Raw genomic sequence first — 17409 nt, 5'->3', positions numbered from 1 at the left:
AATTGTTGGAATTATGTTTCAATTCTATCTACAAGGCAATCCTAGACATTCCTTAACGTTTATGCTAGAAATCAATTTCTGCCCCACATTGATACTCTGCGGGTCTCCAAAGTAACACAAACAATATCCATATATCAACATTTGTTTAGAAATAATCTTCTTTGGCTTGTGATATTTTGTCTTATTCAACACAGACCTCCAAAATCATGTCATCGTGTCTGCCTCTGTGTACAGATAAAACACGATTTTGCAATACAGGAGTAAAAAAATAATATATACACCAAGGAATTCCTATTTTATAGACAGGTGATTTGATATTGTCTTTATGCAGTAATATGAAGATAAGGAAATTAAATGGACGTGCTGTGATCTATATGGTCAGTTGGCAAATATAATACATTTGTTGAATGCAGCATTTTATACAAGTTGGATCGATTTCTGTTTATATCTGAGGGTCAGCACAAGACACAATAATTTCGGCTAATGATCAGGAAACCCCTGATGAAGGAAAAATAATTGCACTCCAAATCCAGACTAATGTCCTCATGCTATTGTGTGTGAAGGCTTTCAGCTCGAACTGCTTATTAAGCCAATTGTCCAAATTCATATTTTTTATAGTGTTTGATGCACGATCATGGTTTCCATTAGAGTTTCACTCAGCAGAATTCCTCAGAGTTACATAACAACTCTGAAATATTCTGCTGAATTCCATAGAAGGGCAGAAATGTGCATGCCAAGCTATTCACACTGCAATTTAATGGTAGTAGAGTGAACAGCACTGAAAATTCAGTGCTAACAGCACTATGCTGTGCACAAGAGCACGCTGCCATTCGAATTGATGTTGTTACCAGTTGGGTAGAAAATATACTTGAGCAGCATCAAATCTACTTATAAAGCAGCCATCAGACTACGAACACCTGCAATTGCCCATGTTAGAAAATGGTGCTGGGGTATGCTAACTCTTGCCCGCCTGTGCTTGCATTTCTAGAGCCTTATGGGAAAAAATTCTGCCACACAGCAATTGGCGGGATTTGACTGGAACACCACACTACAAGAGTAACATGAAAGTTGCCAACTTCCACCAGCTCCGCAGGAGGAACAAAACATTCCGCCCCCCTATCTCAGTCAATCATTGACACAATAAATAGATCGAAACTGAATAAGTTGTTTCATGTTTTTAAGGCAATTCTAGCAGAAATGGCATGCTGAGATTTATGTCAGCCTGGTATATTTCTCTATTTTAAAGGTAATGTGGTAAAATCATGCAGACAAAGAACAGTATGGGAGCGGGTAAAATTTGTCATATTATATTTGGATTTTAGATTTTGGGGTATGGATTTATGAATTGCCAGAGTTTAATATATAGAAATAAGTTATGAGAAATTTGTTTTGTTTTCTAAGGTGACAGACTAAGAAGTGTCGACTCAAACATGTACATACATCAAACAATTTACTTAATTTACCTAGTAGCATACTTGGAATTTATCGCCAACAGGACGTCATGGCTGTCCTTAATGTGGGTTTGGCTAAGACACCTAAGAATGCTTGTTACACGCTTTGTAAACTTGTTAGTAAAGATTCTACACATGGTCTTTTGCATGGTTCAATGTTTAGTAACCTCCATGAGCTGCTTTATGAACACTTACTTGTTTCATTTAAAATTAGGTGTGATAGGGATGGATTAAAGTTCTTGTGAACTCCTATAATAGGAGGGCTGTGAAACAGTATGTAGTTTGTGGAAGCCTTTCAAAATAATGTGGCAAAGGCATAAGACTAATGTAGTAGTTGGTAATATGTTGCTAATATGAATTGATGTTTATAGTGAATTTTAAGTATGGGTATAGAATATCCATATTCATTTGAAGAACTACATTTAGATTATTTGCATGTTTGTTTATTTACATAGACCAAAGATCAACTAACATAATATGATCATATAAAGCAGAGAATTTAAGGTAGATTCCATTGCACCATACACATATTAAAATGATTGATTAAAATCTTCATAATACAATTTAAAACATTATGCCCACTAAGAAGGATCGCAAGCCTATGGCTTCATTCATCAATTACTGACTTCCAATATTGCTATGTATGTATGTAGACCATCCTTTATATTTGGTATAGCCATTAATGCTTCCTGAGATCTGCAAAGGTTATTACCAATCCTCCAGTACAAAATAATCATATGCCAAGCTGGGTCCGGATATGTTTCAGAATAATACATTCTACATTCTCTCAAATAATCAATGATACTCTTGTCAATACTAGCAATGTCTTCTTCTCAACATATGCTCCATCATTAATTTGAATAGGAATAATGCTTGCTTTTCTCCAAATCATCTTTATTGCTACTGGACTAACATACTGGGACTACGCTCAAAGGTGCAAAGATGTTGTATCTCAAGGGATGCAAGCAAACAGGCTCTAATCTTTGGACACCGATCCCCTTTTGAATTATTTCATTCTAGTATAAGATTCAAAACCTTCCTTCCTGTTAACATTTCCCCTGCACGCAATTTTATTTTCTGAATGCCCAAGGTGGAAATGTGCATTTTTAAAGATTTTTCTTTCTATTATAGCAAACCTTAAGTCACCATTCAATAAGGACAACCCGCTACCAAGGAGCACTAATGGGTCAAATGTATTTTTGATGGAATTGATTAGAGGATCAAAGTCACCATACTGCTTATTAAATCTTACCAGGGTTGCCGCATTACTAGAGGCTTTTGAACCTATTCTATCTCAGTTGAGGTGCCATTTTAAAGCTCTTCTAAAGGTCATTCCCAAGTAATGATAATGGTCAATAACCTTTAATTCATTTCTAACTGATTGACTCTTCTGAATGTACTTTCCTTCTGCCAAAGACTAGGTTTTTGCTATGCTAAATTTGAGTTTATTTTCCTTCCAATATCCCTCCAATGTCGAGAACTTACGCTGTAAACGCAGAGAAGTAACACCCACTTGTTCCAAGTCATAAAGGAGGCTACCTTGAAGGTAATTGCCTATTTTTGGAGTGAAGATGGCTAATTGATAATATGAGACAAAAAGACAAAAACTGTACACTAATAGAAAACACTGCCTAAGGCCATTGCTCATTGGTGTTTTCAATGCCAGCCTGCCTTTGAAGGATACCTCATCTAGAATCCACTTATCTGAATGGAGAAGCTAAATAATATGCAGATGGCCAGAAAGGGTATTCCGCTTAACTAACTTTTCCCACAATAAAGACCTATCTGCTGTAGCAAAGGCTTTCCAGAATAATACAAACAACACTATAAGTTGTCCATTCATTTTACATATCTCTGGTAAACCTCCCATACTGTGAGGCAATGAGTAATTGCAGAACAACCCAGCTGGATTTATACTCCAAATCAACTTCCTTTTTAGTACTCAAGAGTAACTATTATACCTTTTTCATCAACTTCCCTAAGCCTCAACATTCCTCATCAAGCCAACCATTCCTGTTATTTAATATTGGCAAGTACCATGTTACAGACATAGTAACATGATATTGGGGCCTGATTTTTTAAATCTGATATAAACGAATATTACATTAAAAAAATACCCCAGGCCATCTAGTGTAATTCAGGACTGGGTGAGTGTGTTGGATTTCCTAATTTGTCTGATTCTGTAAGATTTATTTTTAATTAAAATAATTTAAAATTAATTCAAATTTTAATTTAATGTTATGCTTCTTAACCTTAAACCACTTCCGAATATTTTCACATATATGAATTAATGTATCGTCGTTCCGTGAGAAGGAGTAGAAAGGCTCCAATGTATATTGTCGTAGTCATTCTTAGTAGTTTGCCTATATATTAAAAGGACTGTTCAATTTGCCATTTTGTTTAGGAGTGAATTGAATTGTTTTTATTTCAGAGTGTAAAGTCTTCTAATGCTTGAATTTATATTCTTATTCTATGAGTTTCCTCTATTTCCTCTAAACAAATATGTGCTTCAACTTTAGTTTAGTGTTAGACAACTTCAATCTTTGCGATCACTGATTTGTTTAATCTCATGGAAATGTTTAATTACTGAATTTGAAACAAGATAATATGAATGCTTATTCCTGCAATCAAACGAATTCATGCAACATAAGGACAGCTGCTAAGATCCTCCGCCACAAATGGTGTGCCCACAAAGACAAAATCTTGCATGGTCTGCAGAAAATGGTAAATGACAATTATTAAAATTAAACATAAGGCACCCTCTATTTCACTGAAGACATACAAGCGATATTGTGCATAAATACACCAAGGAACACATCCCAAATCACTCAGACAGGATATCAAAATGATTAAAGCATATGGGAAGGGTTGCTTGGTACAAGAAGTAGAGCATTGCCGCTATACAAAGAAGGTCATCACTGGAACAGAAAATAATAAATAACAAAATCGGCAAGCAGAAAGCATCAGGTCTTCCAGAGTCTTGCTAAACTTAATATACAAAATGTTGCAAAGACAGTGAGAGCTTTCTCAATTTCCCTGCTATACTTTTGGTTGCAGACAATACTTCCAGCTGAGTGAAAGAGGTTAACATTGCCATCTTATGGTGGGTCACATTTTTAACTGCAAGAACCATCTTGAATTATTTTAATTTTAACTTGGAGTCTACTGCCTTACAAATGAGTTTCAAAAACCTCTTTGAGCAAATGTGGAACCCTGATTCTATTTGTGGTAAGATCATTTCACTGTTTCGGAAGGATGACTGGTGTGTTGTAATTGGACTTTTCTAATGCAGGTCAGAGCCTCTGTATACCTACCATCACCTTGTGGTGTGGGTCTAGTTGTACATCTGCAAAATAAAGAAATTAAAGATCAAAATAAAGCTAATCAAGATCTCTTATTATCACTAGATGTCATGAGCATACACGCCAACAAAGTAAACATTTCATGATTAGGAGCATCACATCAGAAAACGCCATTGTCTTGGAATAGCATTTGGCACTACTGGCTTTTAGGTTAAACAAATGTAAAAGAAGAGTTTAATTCTGATGAAGTCTACATATGCACTTCATAACTTTAATCAACCCTTTGTAACTATATAGAGTCAGTGAACAAACTATGGTGCTGAATAAATCTTACCCTTCATATTGCACCTCTTGATAACTTCTACCAGCGTCTATTGGGTCTTCCTGTCTAATTCCCATAAACCCACTGTGGCAACAACTTAATATGTAAATCACTGTGTGGATGTCAGGCCTTCGACCTTTGCTCTTCTTCTTTGGACTATGATCTAATGCCTTTAAAGAAATGTCTATGCCTGCTCGGCAATACGTAATAACATTGTTTGGCTACCTTACTATGTTCTGTTCACCCATATAAAAATTGCACTGGTCATGACCAGGGCAGGACTTGTGATGTGGTGGCAAAGATCAGCCTAGCTGCAGCATGTAAAGCAGCTTTTACAGGACACATTATGAGTTATTGGTAGACCAATGAGTTATGGGTTACTGTAGTTCACCCCTGAAAGTATCAGGGCTTGAACTGCTGATTTAAAATACTCTGTAGGATAACGTTTTTCATACTTTTGCGTGTAAGGAACTTAAACTATGTCCCTTTTACCATATTTTTATGATGCAGGCCAGTGGAACTTGATCTCTAAGGGATTCCAAACGAGTTTGAATTTTTGGCGATAAAGGGTTCGTTCTCTAGTGAGCTGAGGGGGGTGGGTTCAGTCATTTTTGGATATGGAAATGATAGTAGCAGAGAGCGGGAAGTGGGTCTTATGGGGATAAGGCTTACAATGGTGTTGTGCCATCAAGTGTTGGATCTTTTCCACACCCTGTGTTACTGAAGTAATGTTATTTTCGAATATGATGTTGATTTAAAGCGGTATATCATTAGTATACTTGTGCATAATCCAACTCAGTCCATCTACTTCCTATCATAGAGGCTTCTTAGATAGATTTAGTGATAGCACTAAGATGGAGCCTTGTGGGGCCATAAAAGGAGAGTGTGTGTGAGGGGGTGAACATAGAGTCATCCATTCTGATAATTAGGGAGTGATGAATTACGCATGAAGTGAACTATCTTAGTGATCTCCCTCTAACAACAATGCATTTTTGTGCATGCCAGGGATTCCAACATGAATGGTACTGAATGCTGCTGATAATAAAACAGTCTGGAGAGGAAAAATTGATGGCCCTATCCCTGTAAGACCATATGAAGTGGGCAGCTTCCTGACCTAGGTAGAATGAAGTCTCATGAGTGCTTTAAGGGTCTAAAGAAGGCAGCGCCACTTTATTGCCACCAATAGTGAGTGGATCAAAGTTAAAAAGCATTTGCTTGTGTGTGCTCTGCAGAGTAGACTGCAAGGGGCAGTAATGCCATCAATTTCCATTTTCCATTATATTTCTGCTCCTTTCCAACAGCAGTTTGGGCGGACTGATTCAGTGAGTTTCCTAATGAAGTTGGTCAGGAAGACTGTGCCTATAGAGATAGCAACAGATGTGACAATTGCAAATAATAGAAATATATAAAAGCAGATGGACACATAAAGATACACACAAATGTATGCATAAATGCACACCACAAAACAGAATGCTGCTTACATTTGCAAGAGTTGGATGCTTCAGTAAAAGTAGCTGCTGACCTTAAGCAGGCAGCTTTTACATTAGTAATGGAAAGGATGGTCTGCACGGTCCTTTTGATGCCTTCTTTGCATGGATTGTATTGAAGTACTTTGCATGAACTATATATAGGTTGTGTTTTCTGTTTTAATTTATGGCATAGTTGCGGAGTAGCTAGCCTTAATGAACTATTCCATTGGTGATATTTATCAAGCTATACCACACTTTTTAATGCATTACTATCACATTATTAAGTGATTGTTAAGCTTTTTGCGTCTTCTTCTCTTTTGTTCTGCCTCACACACTTTATTGCTGATTTGAGAGCATCAAAGTGTTTTCTTACTTTTAATGGAATGCTTTTGCTCAAGGGGGTATGTAATGAAACCTGTTAGTATAGTTTTTGGAACTTTAAAAACTATTCTCTTTGCAAATGTTTCACTGTTATGGACCTTACCTTGAATTCAGATTAAATATGATGACAGGTGATGTGTTTATCGAGTGAGACACTAAATTGTATGTAACTTTGACAATTATGCATTGATTTTTGATGTTTTTATTTTATGATTTTATTCAAAAAGGATTATCCGGACATTCACAATGTGCAAACCCCATTGTAATAACTGTTTATATTGTTCCCTTTCTTTAATCATATTTCGAATATGACAAGCCCTCTTTTGTTCAATAAATAAATTCCTTAATCCATGGTAATTGCTGCCTGCTTTTGGTGGTAATATCCTCTTGATGATGACCATAGTAGATCGTCATTATTGGATTAATCTGGTGCATAAAGGGAATAAAAACTACATTAATTCCATTCACATTATCTTTGTGAGTCTTGAAAACATCTTTCAAGCACAAACTTGGCAAACAATCACACAGCTTTGCTATTGAAATGAACCTTTTCTTCTAAAATAGTTTTTTCTATGATAACTGCAGTACCTTAAAGAAATATTGATCAATTTGGGTGCTCAGCTGATCAAAGAATGAAGAAAGAAATATGTTGGTCACCAGGTGCTATTTTATCATTGACAAGCATAGGCTTTTAGTAGCAGCCTGGGATGGCTATTCATAGGAGAATCTTCAATAGTGCGATACCAATCTCCATAATAAAAAGTAATCTTAATTATGAGTATCTTTATCATTCTGTTTTAGTTATTGGCGCTTTAATCACTCCTAACTGCAGGGACTAGGTTATTAACATTAGAGAAATAAGGAACATCTGAATTTAATTGCCATTTTTCACTAGCTTGTATCTTTGCCTCTTTTCCACTTGAGGAATTGAATCAGTGAACCCTTCAGGTGTGATTTTATGACAAGTCAATAGCTGGCAGTCATAACTATCAAATAGGCGCCACATTTTCTACAAAAGCCCTGTCATGTGGAGGAGATGAGCGTCACAATGGTACTTCACCTATGGTGGCAACAATCCTTGTATCAGGCCTAAAGTCCTGCAAGATCAAAAATCCCACAGCACGATTCTTGCTTGCCTAGGTATTAGGTGTAATACTTTACTCTGAACACCTGTGTGGTGTCCAAAAAACATCTGACTCACACACTAGTTGCATTAAAAACAGGTTACTGAGACAGAAGGGAATTGATTCACCTGACAATGTAATGCATTCCTTTTTGGATGTGGCAAGCAGTACAAGTATGATTATGTAAAATAATGTGAATCAGAAGGAGGGGGATGGTTGTTGGAAAAGAGCTCTGACATGTCCTCATACTTCTCCCACAAACTAATTAAACTCCTATTTTATCTGTCTTGAGGCTCAACATTATTGCCTCTAATCTCCTTTTCCTCCATACTAAATTGTAGCACAGCTTTTTCCAAGGCTATAGTATTAGTTAAAAAACAGCACTATACATTATATGGTGACATACAAATCTGGGTTCAAGTTACAACTGTTAAATTAAATAAAATAGATTTCTGCTTTGTCAGTAACTGGCTGCTGAATATATTGATAACTACTAGCAGAAAGTCTGTTAGATTATCAATCTGAATTCGAGAAAGAATTAGAGCGGCGTGTAACCAGTATTCAACATTTCTAAACAACTGGGCACTGTACTGTAATACCTTTGAGACTTACTACATAAAAGTTTGCATAAGGAAAAGCATATAGTAATACTTAGACACATTTTGAATATCCCAGGATAGAATAAATTAAGTTGCATGTAGCTCATTTGTTGAAAGCATTTCATTAATATATACTTACCACTTGTTGACTTTTGATAAAGGAAGTCTTTTTCTACAAGGTGTAAGTGGCAGATTGAGATAATTATAGCATCAATTGCCTGCTTACACAAATACTTGTTATATTGCTATTGCAGTTTATATACAGAATGTAAAGACAGTAAGTAAGCTCAATGTATGCCCAATTCAAGAAGTCTCTTTTTCTAATTTAGATTCCACCCCTGAATAGTGTCTACAACACGTTTTTATGTATGAAAGTGCATGTAGCATACTTCATGGTTTATACAGGCAGGTAAATGTCCATCAGTAATGCATTTTTCAAGTATCACAGCCATTTGTATTTTAGCTATCTATTTACAAATTGTGAAGTAGTTATTGATAAACTGACTTATCTTTTAATATATCAGTGTGTCCATCAGTGGCTGAAAAATAATATTGTGTGTGTTTTAAACACATTTGTATAATGTAAACCATGATTTAAATTGACCATCTAATTCATTTCTTATGTTTCTTCAGTAGCGTATATTTTAATTTGCAGAGTGATTAGATAGAAAGTAGATTCCTTATACTGTGTATTTGCCCATTGGACATTATTTCATGCTACCATTATGTAAAATAGCACTAAAGAATGGCAACTGCACAGCATATTTCCCCAAAATCCACTAATTCACACATACTATCTAATGAATAGAAATAAAGGCATTGACGTATTACTGTTATAATTAACTGAAGAGAAGATGTCATCAACTTCTTATCCTTGTGACTTAGGTTTGCTTTCTTCTAGTATGACTGCAAAAGTTTGGGGAAAGATAATTTTTCTCAAGAAACTATGATTCCAGTCTCAGAAATGATTTGATTCTATTGAAAACCACATTTGTAATGGCAAACAATGTGGTTTAATGTCTGATGAAGATCACCAGTTGCATCTATGAACAGTAGAAGACTTCCAGGTGAAGTTTCAGTGCTGATGCAGCCCTGTAATTTGTCTTCCACCACCAGCACTGGTAGAAAAGCAACAGTTCTTCGAAAATGTTCTTCAGTAACACTCAGACTTTGTAACCAATAATCAGGTGTATTAGAACACATTTATTTCCAATTACCTTTCATGCTTCTAGAATGTTTATACATGTACTTGTCATTATTTAGGAATAAGGGGTTTAACCCTAGAAATAGTTATGTACATGGACACTTTTTTGAGTAAAAGACCTAGTTGATCATTTAATTTACATTTTTCAGTTACTTTAATTGTTCATATATCACACATGCATTTCTCTGTCAGGATGTTTGAGACCTGAATCATCTATTGCTACAATTAGAACAAATCTCATAAAAACTCTTTCTTCTCAGATGCCTCCCAACCTTCTGTCTCCCGATGCCAGCCTGGACTCAGCTGCTCTAATATGCACAATGGTTCCCTTAAGAAGCCCACCTCTTTATCTGCAGTTGAAGATTCTGCTGTTACTATGCTTGAACTTCGAAATCGAGGTCCCACTGGAGTGTTTGAACACAGACGAGCCGAGAGGCAGAGCTGTTCAGGTAGGCATATCGGATGACAAGCTTAATGGCATGGCTATGAACATATCTTTTATCAATCTTGAAACTGACCTGTGCACTGCAATGAGGCATTAGCGTGGCCTCTCTGCCCCTAGGCATCAGAATCATAACAGAGCCCGTCCTGTATTTGTTCAAAGAACGGCTTCAAGGGACAAAACACCACCATCTCAGTAGTAGGTGTGCACAGTAATTTTAGCAGATTTATAGGTAAGATGTAAACCTTAATCACATTGTAAACAGCATGGTAGCAACACAATCCTGAATGGAAAAAAATCATATGGATCATTTAAAATGCTTTTCCGTTTTTTACTGTTTTGGTAGTCTATTAGGCAACATGCATGTGCAACCAGCTCTTTCTTTCCTCAAAGGTCTAATACATGTTTATCCTCAGAATGACATAAGAAGAACCAATACGGAATTAATGTCTGAATCCAGGAGCATCTGCCATTGCTTTGTAAATCAGTCTCTTATTTTGGAAGCCCACAGGGCCTAACATTGTGTCACTCTAGAAATAACCATCTTATGTTTTCAGACTTTCAGCCTTTTAAATTATATGAATCTAACAGTTATTTTCATGTCCTCCATGAAAGGCCTTCATTATGTCTTAAGATCTGTGTGGCTGTCTTCAAGGTGAAAAGTGTTGTTAATACTTTAGATCAAGCTTCACTTTTAGTGTTTATTCTTATTTCCCAGATCTTTTTCGTTGTCTTTAATTAGGCAATTTTTCTTAACTTGTGAAAAGGCAGGATTTTTCCTAATTGTGATCCTTTGTTAATTGAATTCTAGATCTTTTCCCCTTTTCAGGGGTAGTCTTTCTAAGATGTCATGCTGCCATCATCAACTTAAGAGAAATGCTGAAAAAATGGTTAATTTTATTCAGTTTGTATCCGAGAATATTTACAGTTTTCTCTAATACATTCATCTATTACCTCTTTCTTTTATCCAATATTAGATGAGTATTTAGTGTAACTTATCTTATAGATGTTATATAGCATTTCATCTGAGTGTATTTATTTATACTTCAATTACGTTAAAATACATTATATATTGATAACAAATAAAAGAAGTAACTAAAGTATACAAATTCTCTTGTCTTGTTATGCAGGTGGTGTGCTACTTAAATGCTCTCATTTCTGAATCAGGAATCTGATGTCCTAAATAAAATGAAGGGATATGGCAACATATATCGATAGGTGAGCCTAGGTTGGATATGACATTTAAACTCTCACAACCAAAATAATCCAAAGACATTGCTTAATATTTGATATAGCACCAGGTCCACGTCATGCCTAAAAAGCTAGCCTTATATGGGCATCTGGTAAAAACAAGAAAAATAAACCATGAAATACAATATGATGTGGTGCAAAATCAGCAGTTGGTATTTAAAAATGAACCTGTAAATGATCCACCCACCCCAACACAACACCTAGACCCCTTTTCTTATTTTTATTCTTCCTATCTTATTCAATATAGTTGTCTCTTATGTTTCACTGCTCCTCAGCAGTACACATTGTTTTTGTTTTATGATGTGCTTTTAGGTACAGGCTTATAGTTATTGAGACAGTGAAGAGGCACTGGTGATATTACTTATGATGACAACTCTTGACATTGATGATGGCATTTCTGATGTAATCCCTGAGTACTGATGTGATATATGATGTCATTCATTGGAAAATGGAAGTATATTGGTGAAAAGTTATTGATGAATTCGTTTTTGACTATCTACTTTAAATGGCATGATATAACGCTTTTGATATCTTGCTCTGGAGCTATAGCACTCCTTCAACTAAAGTTAATTTACAGAATTTTGAATTTCCAAGGGTTTTTCACCAACATAACAAAACACTTTTATTAGCAGCCACATTTAACAACTCTCCAATGATGGTTGTTTTCACTTGTTTTGTTTGATAAGTAAATGAAAGTGGAAGTTCTGGGCTCCAAAAGTCAAGAAGCAAGGACTCTACTTTTGAAATTCTGAACCAGACTTTTTATTATGTGGCTGAATTTTGGAACCTGAGCCTTTATTTCTAAATTACTGAAAACTGGCTTTGCAATCTGACTTCATTTGCCAGCCTTGTTTGAGCCTATTTTATATATGCTCAAACCCAAGTTAAGGATTCTCAAACACCATACCAGTACTATTTTAATTATGGGTTGAAAATTCAAGTTGTGGGTTGAGAATCTGACTTTGACCACAGAATTTGAGCCTTTTGTATCCTGAGATGGGATCTTTAACCTAGAACATTGGTGAATGAAAACAATTGAGAGTATGGGCTCATGAACATGAAACTTGTACACTACGTGATCTCTAGTTCTTGGTATAAGAACCCAAGTTATGGATTAAATAATCCTTGGTTTCCTCTCATTAATCCAAACTCAAGTTCTGGGTTTTCAACTCCAGACTTCTATTATCTAACAAGTACTTCAGGTGCACGCAAGTACTGATACCCTATTGGGTTTTGTTTGAGAACTCAATATTGGGTCACGCTTATTGAAGTGAAGGGCAAATATATGATGTAGAAGATAGGCTGCATTTCTAAATTGTGCTTAGCGCTGATTAAAATAATGCCTGTAGCCTATGCCTGTCTCATGTTTTGAGAGACTCTGGTGGTGCATAATTTAATACTGGCCTAGGAGAGAGACTGCAAGCATTCTAAGTGGCAAACTGAGCTGGGAGGCTCATGGCTGGCATCTTCACCCTTCATTATATCTGCAGCAATTGAATAAAACACTGTAGGTGATAGCATAGTGTTACAATTTTTTTATGAAGTAGTTTCTCTGCTGGGCAAGTGATGAGAACAGACATTTCCTGGTGGTGGAGAGGTGAACTACTGCACTTCGGCCTTACTAAACTCACAGCTAGGGTAAAGTCTAGGAATCTAAGAGGCATATTTATGCATGTTTTGCGCCGAATTTGCATCATCTTTTTTTACGCAAATTCGGTACAAAACTAACTCTATATTTATACTTTGGCGCTAGACCCATCGAGCACCAAAATTATGGTGTTAAAGTCATTTTTTGGACGTGGAAAGCTACTTTGCATCAATGAGATGCAAAGTAGATGTTCCCGTGTAAAAATATGACTCTATGGCCTTAGTGCCATATTTATCCCCTGTGCTAAAACCACGCACGGGGAGGAGGGATCAAATAATGGTGCAAAGCTTTCATTGCATCATTATTTAACGCCCTGGTCAGGGCAGGCGTTAGGGGACCTGTGGGCCTATTTCCATGCTGTAACACCATGGAGTAAGCCCACAGGTGCCCTCTCCAGGCCCCAGGGACATCCCACCCACACGAGAGGGACAGCAGAGGATGAAGGACCCCATCCCAGTTAAGTAGGTAAGTACAGGTAAGTATTTTTTTTAAGTGCCACTGGGGGCCCTGAAGTGGGCACCCGTACATGGCACTGGGTGGAATGGCCATGACCAGGGGACCCTGGCCCCCTGTGATGGCCATTGTGGTGGTGGCCATGACTCCTGTCTTTTGTAAGACAGGAGTCATGTGGTATGGATGGTTTTGCTTAAGAAAATGATTCTAGGCTGGTTAGAGTCATTTTTTTTTTACTGTAACCTGCCTAATGTCACTTTTTGGTGCAAAACCACCTTCTTCCATACCGCCAGCCCCACCCGGCTAATGCCTTTTTTTTTTTTACACTAGCCTACCATTTGCACAAGCTTGCACCATTCCATAAATATGGTGCCCATCTGCTGCTCAGAAATGGTGCACGGCGTTGCTAAACTTTTTGGTGCAGTTTTGCACCAAAAAGTATAAATCAGGACATAAGTCCACCAAGAAATTTCTCATTTAACAGTCAAAACCATCAGAATCTTCAAAAGGTTTTGTTTCCCAATTGTAAGTATTGATTGGAAGAAGACACATCAATTTACATGATTGAGCTTGTAAGCTTACCATTGAAAAATGAATAATTTGGAACTAACTTTGAACATTTTGCACAGAATTACTAGCAATTGCTCATATTTCTGACATGATCTGAGCTGCAGATGAAAGCTCTGGAGAGCAGACTCTCAGAGGCTGAGTGTTCTGAGTGCGCATCCCTCTGTGGTGTAGATGTAAGTACCAATAACCAATCTCCAAGAGTTACTGACCCATTCCCTCCGTAGGCCAAAAAGAGGTTCTGGTTCTGTGCTTGTCTGATTGCTAACAGCATATACTGTCGTAAGACTCTTACCAAGGGTGTAAGACTGCTCAGTTTTGGGAGGCAGCACCACCGCGTGTGGGGGACTGAGTCAGTCCCACACCAACTGGAAGCTGTTGGCATGACCTTCTCGGCTAGCTAGCAGCACCTCACCCAAATCTAGAAAGTAATGGTGATTTGTGGCAGCCTGATGCATGACTCTCTGACTCCTTGGGGAAGTCGTGGTAAAACAGATTCTATCCCTTTCTCTCATTTGCACAAGTCTCATACATGGAAAGACAGACAGAGAAATGCAGGGTAGGTTTCAATGGATTTTATTGAAACAATTGCATTCTACGTAAAGAGGCATGAGCTGCAATTATTAGAAAGATTAAACATAATACATTTATGATTGTGACCATTAGAGTAAAATAGATAAACAGTCCCAGCATCCTGACAAACATACATCTAAGAATTCCTACCTACACTTCTAGTATCTAACGTGAGAGCTTAGCAGTGATAGCTCTTTCTGCCTGTACTAGTCCCTGGAAGGACCTCCCTATCCCCAAACCTGAAGAACAAGCAGGGGTCTGCCTTTTATCTGCTTGGAGTCCTCCTGGTTGGCTGGAAAGGCAAGGTCAAGATCAGCAAAGCTGCGATGAAGAGATACACAGCATAAAATGGTTGACTGGAATGTCCCCTCTAACCTTCTTCGGCCTCTGTGGTGTTTCTATAACAAAACATGTTGTGTTCTGAGTACAGCCCTGATATGATAATATGTTTAAGATGAACCCATGACAATACGGCTCAGACCCACACGTTTAATTTCAAGTCTCAGTGAGCAGGAGGAGAATCAAGTGACCAATGAGATTCCCAGTGAGAGTGAATATTAAACTTCATTTATGCTCATACCCCACCTATTTGGAATCATTACTGTTGCCCACAACCCTGCACCCCTGCACTTTGCATCTGCCCATTCAGTCCAAGCTGCTGCCTAAATCTGTACTGTTGCCTAACTAGCATATTGCTCTCACCCACAAATTCCTAACTCCTACAATTCCCACATTCATTCTGCACACCCACTTGCCTTTTAAACCAGGGTGGACCTGTCTCTTGACAGATCACTCACATCTATAGCTAATCCTAATCATCTTTAACAAATAGCACTAAACTCCTTATAGAGACATTACCACTACTATTTTTCAAATCACAGTCGCCGTATCACATATGCACATATGCATATGTTAAAATATCCAGCTCAACTGCAATCATCATATTATTCAATTGTTACTCTGCTAGTGCCAACCACATGGAAGTCAGACATCATCACCAATCACCTGTTATTTCTACCTTTCTTAAAAACATACTTCACCCTCATTCTCAGTGATATAAACTTTTATGAACTTGATTCACCAAGCACCTCTCCATGAAGTTTGCTTTTGGAAATAAATACGTTTGTCAAGAGTAAGGTGAAAGAAAGTCACACCCACTCAAAGAAAAATCCTTATGATTTGGGCTGTATGTCACTTACTGGGTACTAGGTTACCCGCAGCCTTCATTTAACATTATGAAGGTTACCATCACATTCATCAATGCCATGGAATCAACATTTAGTTCCTCTTCAAACATCTTACTGCCAAGGCAGCAGGTTACTTTGTATCCACTGCTCTGTGGCCTCTATACTGCTCAACTTGTGTATTTATCAAACACAATTTTGATAAGGAATCTCACCTAGATGTGAAGGAACATAGGGGGGTCATTATGACCCCGGCAGTTGGCCTTATTATGGAGGAAAGTACTGCCAACAGGCTGGTGGTACTTTCCTCCATATTATGACATTGACGGTTTGGCTGAAGCCAAACCGCCAATGTACCACACTGACCGCCATGGTGGTAACACCCGCCGTGCTGGAGACTTCACTCTCCAGCCCGACGGCTGTTACTTGCGCGCTTGCGGGATCATGGTCCCACCTAGCGCCATGGTTTTTGTGGCATCCTTACTGCCATGAAAACCATGGCGGTAGGCACTATCAGTGACAGGGAATCCCAGCGCCCTATCACTGATAGGGTCTTCCCCACCCCCCTCCCCAGGTTTCCCCCAACCCCCTTCCTCTCCAGACCCCCCTTCATAAACACCCCCCTTTACACACGCACACATGCATACACACACCCATTCCAACGTTCATCCACACATGCATACATCCATTCACACACACTGACATACACACACGCAGACATGCATTCACCCAACTCAACATACATACACGCACTCACACCCCCAAACATGCACACACATACAACACGCAACACACACCCACATACACGCAACACACACCCGCAGACATACACAAACACCCCCCCACACACACACAACACTCCCCACTGCCTCACCTGTCGGAGCACCCAACTTACCTGTAGTCAGGGGGTCTTCCGGCAGGAGACAGGATGTAGCGCTGCGGCCAGCAGCAGCGTCTGCCAGCAGAACACTGCCAGGCTGTATTATTCTCATCCGCTGCCATGACCACAGCCGGATTTTTGCCATCATTCTGGCGGAAATCCGGCTGTGGTCATATTCCACTGGACGGCTAGTAACCACAGCGACAGTCTTTTGGCGGTCGTCGCCGCGTCAGTAGGCGGTTTTTACCGCTGGGGTCATAATGACCCCCATAATCTCTTCAACATTCTCTAACCTAAACACTCACAGTTAACCTGTAACCTAGCTAAACAATTCATTGTCACTTTTCCTATAGCTGTAATACCAAACTGAATACAGAATTGAAATACAGAGACATCATCTGGCGATCCCGGGAAAGAAAAACAAACAGTGGCCCTAGCACACACAGAGCTTCTCTTTGAGTATGGCCCATTAATATTCGGTGTTTTCTGCTTTTACAATTTGTTTCAGAAAAGCAAAAATATTAATACAGACTGGCTAAACAAATATGGCACCAGCTCT

The 17409-nt window shown here is 38.2% G+C and overlaps 1 protein-coding gene across 2 annotated transcripts in view; it reads left to right on the top strand.

The window, feature by feature from the left end:
* SLC35F4 (solute carrier family 35 member F4) overlaps positions 1–17409 on the top strand; it is a 620276-nt gene that overhangs the window by 358766 nt on the left and 244101 nt on the right. For both annotated transcript variants that reach the window (XM_069205978.1, XM_069205979.1), the window contains exon 2: positions 10113–10301. In XM_069205978.1, coding sequence (XP_069062079.1) covers positions 10113–10301 — 189 coding nt within the window. The remainder of the gene's footprint in view (positions 1–10112; positions 10302–17409) is intronic.

The sequence above is a fragment of the Pleurodeles waltl genome, chromosome 9, assembly GCF_031143425.1.
Source record: "Pleurodeles waltl isolate 20211129_DDA chromosome 9, aPleWal1.hap1.20221129, whole genome shotgun sequence".
Lineage (NCBI taxonomy): Eukaryota > Metazoa > Chordata > Amphibia > Caudata > Salamandridae > Pleurodeles > Pleurodeles waltl.
This window is presented reverse-complemented; position numbering and strand designations above follow the sequence as displayed.